At 32.3% G+C, this 6,726-nt stretch overlaps 1 protein-coding gene across 1 annotated transcript; it reads right to left on the reverse strand.

Moving 5' to 3' along the window:
- Positions 1–1,097: 1,097 nt before the first annotated feature.
- On the reverse strand, positions 1,098–5,178 carry LOC114711772 (probable methyltransferase PMT18). The gene is made up of 5 exons (XM_028896200.1): positions 4,477–5,178; positions 3,734–3,944; positions 3,057–3,354; positions 2,037–2,501; positions 1,098–1,326 (listed from the first exon to the last, which is right to left on the reverse strand). Exons 1-5 carry the CDS (start codon positions 5,176–5,178, stop codon positions 1,098–1,100), a joined length of 1,905 nt encoding a protein of 634 aa, XP_028752033.1.
- Between the last annotated feature and the right edge of the window lie 1,548 nt (positions 5,179–6,726).

The raw sequence follows: 6,726 nt of genomic DNA on the forward strand, positions 1-6,726 counted from the left end.
GGGAATAATAAGAGATGTTGGTGCATATGATATGACCCGCCTCTAATTTACCATTTGCTAATCACATATTTATCATTCACATGATGTCCTTCCATAATTGCCATACCCACAAATTCCAGATATGATCAATTAATATTGTAGATAATAATGATCATATCCAATTTTTCAATTTTTCATGTACCATGAAAAAGGGCGTTGGTGAAACAATCCATGGAGTGGCGGAGCTTGGGAAGGAAATCTAGGGAAAAAAAAGTTTTGATGAGGAGCAAAGAAAGTTGATTAAAATATTCTGTTTGTATTAGATTTTAATTTACAAAACAAAAATAATTTAAATTAAGTGAATGACCGTTGCAAGAATTTTTCTCTGTCAGGTCATTATTTACATTTGTTGAGTCAACATTTTTTTCACATGAAACTAATAATAATATTATGATTAAGTGATTAAAAATACACTTTATAAAATTAAGAAAATAAACTGAAATTTAATGTAAACTTAGAGGAACAAACTTATACTTTAACCTACTTTAAATAATTAAATATGGTATAATTAATTTAAGAAAACTTTGTATTATAATTAATAAAATGTAAAGAAAAATAAATATAAATTATATTTATTAATTTATTCTAGACTATATTAAATCCCCATGTAACACTCACATTCTTTTTTTTTTTTTTTGGGTCGCCATGTAACACACATTCTCACATTATTGTTTAGATAACTAAACTTATTTAAAAAGTCTGCCATAATAGAAAATACATAAACTACAATTTTGAAAAACTTAACCACATAATATTTTTTGTATACACAAAAGTTAATCATAATATAAAAGAGTCTAACTAATCATTAAAAACTCCACCGTATTAAAAGAAGCAAACTGCATCTAATCTCACACTTGAAGCCACATAATTAAAATGTATTATAAATAAATTAAACATTTGTGTACTTCTTCGAAAGTCATCATTTCTAATATTTTCCCCTTCTATAAATACCAAGATGGTCTAGATATATCATTTCAAAAAGGAATAATAACGAGAAAAAGGGTTCCAATATGGGTATAAGAAAAACAATTGTCAGGGAAAGAAAGCAATTTTCTATCCTAGTTTTGCTTCTCTTTTTCATTGCCAGTCCAATAATTTTTCATTGCAAGTAGGATTTTTTCTGGGTTGAAAGGGCCACTTTCGTGATCCATAATGTGGCTTTTCCATCTCATCCCATCAGTAATAGCTTTGATCTTCACAAGAATCTCTACAGTATCCCTAAATATAACTGTACCTTCTGGCCTCAAAATTCTGTCCATTTCCAATAGCAACAAAGTAATATCGCACCTTCATCACCACACAAAATTGTAAAGTCAGAACTTTGATATATTCTCGTCAGTGGAAAAGAAACAAGAAGAAGAAGAAAAGCCTTGGTGAGAAATAAATCCTGATAAGGGATAGAATCAGTAGATGTGGGGTAATAAGGCACTATAATGCCTCATTCCCTAATGCTCCTTATAATGTCGTAACCTCCCTAAGCTTTTCTGTTTTATCTATAGATCATTAGATTCTATATATAATTAGCGACATGTTGACATCTTACAGGCACGAAATGGTGTGATTTTAAATTTTCTTATGATTTTTCAAAACCACACCATTTTATGCCTGTAAAATATCAAAATGTTGTTAGTTTTATGTAGAATCTAATGATCTCGTCCATGGAAAAAGAAATCGTAGGAATGTTGGAACATTAGAAAATGGGGCATTAGAGGCCCTTTAATATCTTACAGGCATAAAATGGTAAAAAGTTTGAATTTTTTTTGCAATTTTTCAAAAAAAAAGAAAGATCAAAACTAACCAAATTTAGGGTATTTTTCTTCAAAAAAATCATAAAAATTTTAAAACTATACCATTTTATATCTATAAGATATCAAAATATTGCTAGTTTTATGTAGAATCTAATGATCTATAAAAAAGAAAAATCTTTGGAAGGTCGGAACATTAGAGAATAGGCGGGCATTAGAGGCCCGTTGCCCGATATTGTTTCATGTGATTACCTGTCTTGATATATGCTAAATACACCATTGGCATGGATGAGATCATAGGTTCTTGGATAGGTTGAGAAAGCTTCACACCAATCATGGTATGTCCCAATGAAACCTCGCTCATAGATTGCTCCTAAAGTGTCTGGGTTTGAATTGGAAGGCACAATGTTCATAACCCAAACTGGATATTTGGACAAGGCAGCCGCAAAGCCTCCAAGATAAGCATTCATGTCCATAATGTTTCTGTATTTTCCTTGGGAAAGTGGAATGATTCGCTTGTAATGTGTTATCCTGTTCTTCCATTCATCATTATCCTCTTGAAATTTCTCAGCATTAATCCCTGGAAGGGAATCAGAAGCAATTCGAGGAGGGAGGGAAAATGCACGCTGAGGCCATTTCTCTAATGCCCCACCAGCCACTTCGTCAGAGTTGCTAACCTCAGGCAATGGCGTAATGCAGCTTTCTAGATCTCTATACCTATTCAAAGCAGTTTTCTGGGTCCTCAATATAAAATATCAATCTATTTTGTCTTCTAAATTTGTAATTTATTCTTTAAAACATTCATGCTGATTACACTTGTAAAGTAGTTTCTATCCAAAAATAGTCAGAATTAAAAATAAAACTTTAAGAAAATCAACTCATATTAAGGATCAGAGGTAGTGTATGCATAGATTTGGAGTGTTAGTTACCCGCTATGCTATCCCCTAATTTTTTATATCTTATGGGCAAAAACTGGGGCAATTTTCAAATTTTTATGATTTTTCAAAGAAAAATACCCCATAATTTCTTAATTTAAACACAAATTCTTTGAAAAATCATTAAAAAAATTCAAAACTGTGTCACTTTTTGCCTATAAGATCCAAATTTTGATCATTTTATGAAGAATTCAATGATAAAAAGAAACAAGAAAAAAATTGGAAAGTGGAGAAAAATTAAAGGGGCAACAGATGAGGGCAGATAAGACGTGTATATATATATATGCGTGTGTGTGTACAGACACTATTTTGCAGTAAAAATGAGTGAGTATTATACCAAGCCATGTCGGGATTGTCTAACTTGCAAATGTGTGGAGTTTTATAAACCTTTCGATTTTGCACACATTCCATATGGTTGATAGGTTTTTGCCAAATAGCTAAGTCATCTTTCTCAATGACTTTCTTCCAACAGATATGTTTGGCTGTGTTCTCAATAGCGTCTTGCTCCTGCTTTAGATCTTCTTGAGTTCTTTCCCATCCTCTCCAATATTTCTTCCATCGAATAGGCGGGCCAGACAGAATCCAATAACCACCTGGCCTCAGAACTCTATCCACTTCCATTAAATACAAACCCTCTGCATATAATATAATCAATGATTTAATGTCCATGATAACAATTGGACAGTAAAAACAAGGCTTAAGGCTCAATTTTACCTCGAATGTTATTGCAAAAGAGCTATAACTATTCAGAAGTTTTAATATTATCCGAAAATGTTAAAAAAAGGAGCAAAATCGACTTAGCCGTTAAAAAACTAATGTTAACGTTTAACAATTTTAACATGCAAGAGCAACATTGGTTTTTTTTTTTTTTTTTGACATTTTTGGGAGGATATTGATTCAAACAAAACTTCCAAATACTCACAGCTCCTACAAAAAAAACTTTTGAGGCAAAATTAGACCTTAATGCTAAAAGCAATTATGATCATACAATGATATCTCGGAGGCATTTTATACCATTTTTGCTCCAAGGTATGAGGCAACGAGAACAGTGGGCCATATCAAACGCCCTGGCTGGGTAAGGAAGCCTTTGGGAACCCATAATGCCAATCATGGCGGGAACACCTCTTTCTAAAGCAAATTGGACTTGAGCTTCATGTGTATCTCTTGGCGCGAAAGACATTGCAATGATGTCCCTTTTCAACAAATATGCACCCCAACTTGCTACCTTTAAAACCATATAGACTACAAACCATTAACTCCATATCTGTTATAACTTGGCAAACAACAAGCAAAATTACTTAAACTTAGCTTGGAAATCATTTAAACTAAAAGTAACGGGAGCTTCTAACATGAGATTTTCTAAACCTTCAACATAGATTTAGCTCTAAACCCCATTTAAGCATCAGATTATAGAGACACACACAGACGAAGGATACTAAAAGAAAATTAAAGAGTTAAGGGACCAATTTGTTCTGAAAATTTTTGCTTAGGATCAATGTTGTTTGGGAAGTTCTTTTTGTTTCAATGTCGTCTTGGAAGTTTCAAGTGTAGTAATGTTGCTCCATTCTGTTAAAAAACTAACATTGATCATTAATGGTTGTAACAGCAAAGGGCAACATTGCTCTATTTTAATACTTTCAGGGCAACCTTTAACCCAAAAACACTTTCGGGAAACATTGCTCATGAGTAAAAACTTCTGGGACAAATTCACATCTTAATCCAAAATTAAACCTTGCTTGATTTATGCATTAACTTACACCACAGCCGGTGTCAATTGCAGTTCTGATATTACCACTGGTAAGAGGAATGAGTTCATTGATGTCATCAATATATGCGTCAGCTCCATTAGGAAACATCGTACCTCCTCCAGGAAATCTGAATCTGTCACCTTCAACTCGAATCCAATTCTGAATAGCCTTTTCTATGCTCAGTTCCTTATGTGGAATATTATCATACCAAGCATAATCTCGACTCTGAGGCCACTTAAAAGGTGTCTTATAATTTGGTGGGGCAGGTATAAGACAAAAAAGCTGTTCTTCTTTCGTTGGACAGTGTCTTTCCCTATATTTCAGCATGTTTCTGTCAAATCTCCTTCCTCTGTCTCGATCTTGGCAAGGAGTATATTCACTGAGTGATAAGTCACATGGTGAAAAATTCTGGAGCCCACTTGAATTGTTAATCTCAATTTGATGATGAGCTTCAAAGTCCAAAACAGTGGAAGATGGAATAATAGCAGAAGAAGAACTTCCTGCTGTGTTTAATGTAGGTGACCCTCCAACATCACAATCCACTTTTGAGTAAGCCTGGGATCGGTCAGGAGGGGCAACGGTATTTTGTCTTGCGCCAATTATATAAGACAAAATGCACAATCCACTGACCCCTAAGATACAAGTGAGGCGCTTTCTCTTGGTTTCCAGTTGATTATAATGCTTTGGTGATCCGTTGTAATCCTTTGCCATTTTTCTTTTATTTCTGAGATCTAAAAGAAGTTTTGGTTAAAAAGAGCATATTCCACATTAGTTTGCATCCATAAAATTGCAATATACTACACATAATAAGACCAAACTAGTAAGAATAATGTCTTTTCTCACGTAAAGAAAAGTCTTTTTCTTTTTCTTTTTTAAAAGAGAAAATGAGTGCAAACTCTTAAAAGCAACTTATTATTTGCCACATCATTTTTATCTTAACATATTTCACAAGGGTTAATTTGGGAAAAAAAAACATATGAAATAAGTCTTATATATAGAATCAATACCAACTCTCTAATTAACTCTTATATTAAGGACCTGAAATTCTTTTGAACCAATCCATAGAATTTATATAACGGAAGCAAGAAATTAAAAGGGGGAAATGTTCCACAAATAAGAAGAAAAATTCAAGGAGAGAAAGCAGATAGATACCTTAAACCTCAGGCTGATCAAACGCTTAAAATGATATCCTCCTCTTTCAATGCAATCTTATTGTTCATAAGTAAACCAAGAATATATATAATTCTTGAGACAAATCGATTGAAGATGGTTTTAAACCTAATTCAAATGTTAATGGGTGATAATTTATCTCAATAGACGGGAAATTTATCGCCTTAATCACACAGATGTGAACAAGCACGACGATTTGATTGAACACTGTACTTGTGAAAAAGTGAAATGGTAAAACTCGAATCCTTTGGTAGCCCTTAAAGTTATATTTACCGAGCAAAAATACATGACAATAATATAATTTTTTTATTAAGTATGAAAATATAGGTTAAATAATGGCAACGAGGAAAGAGTGGTGAGGTTTTTTCACTCAGCCAATGAGAAAAAATGGTGTGGTTGCTGGTGTTAGTATTTGTTGCTTTAATTTTGGATCCCTCCCTACTTTTAGTTTATCCAGAAAATAAGGAAGCTTTGTGGGATTTAGATTTGGTCAACATGATGATTTATGATAATGATTTAGGATGTTATTTAGATGATTTAATAGCCTCAAGTTATTCTTCTTCCATCATAAATTGCTCTGCTAATGGTTATGGAACTGGTTTGGATGAATGAGCACCAAGAACTCACCCCGTGATTTTAAACGATCCAGATTTAATATTTTTAATTAATTATTTTTGAATAAAAATTATTATTTTAAAAATGATAGTTAATAAATTATCGTCATTTTATATTTTATACCCATCAAAATAATTATTTTAAAAAATAAAAATATAAAATACCAAATCTGGACGGTTCCAGATGGTTACACACCTCATCAATTCAGATTCTTCTTAGCTTTTTTCTTTTTTCTTTGGCTTTTTTTCTAAATTATTTCCGATTCACAAGATATATATACTTTCTTGAATCGTTGTTTAATATTCTTTCACTCAACTAATTATCAATTTAATTTTTTAATTGTTTGACATACTCATAATAATTTTTATAAAGCCTGAAGAAACTTTTGGAGAAGAAAATTAGATCAATTTCTCTATATCTATTATATCAAGTTCTCTAATCACACTTCACTACAAAAAAAAAAACGGGTATTAA

This window comes from Neltuma alba, unplaced genomic scaffold, assembly GCF_004799145.2.
Source record: "Neltuma alba isolate B1F8T4 unplaced genomic scaffold, ASM479914v2 tig00001797_pilon, whole genome shotgun sequence".
In the NCBI taxonomy this organism is placed as follows: domain Eukaryota; kingdom Viridiplantae; phylum Streptophyta; class Magnoliopsida; order Fabales; family Fabaceae; genus Neltuma; species Neltuma alba.

Coding starts and splice junctions, on each gene's coding strand:
- LOC114711772 (XM_028896200.1), bottom strand. CDS start 5,178: ATGGCAAAGGATTACAACGGATCACCAAAGCATTATAATCAACTGGAA. Junction 3,945..4,476: donor CAATTGACACCGGCTGTGGT/GTAAGTTAATGC, acceptor ATGGTTTTAAAG/GTAGCAAGTTGGGGTGCATA. Junction 3,355..3,733: donor CATACCTTGGAGCAAAAATG/GTATAAAATGCC, acceptor TATTATATGCAG/AGGGTTTGTATTTAATGGAA.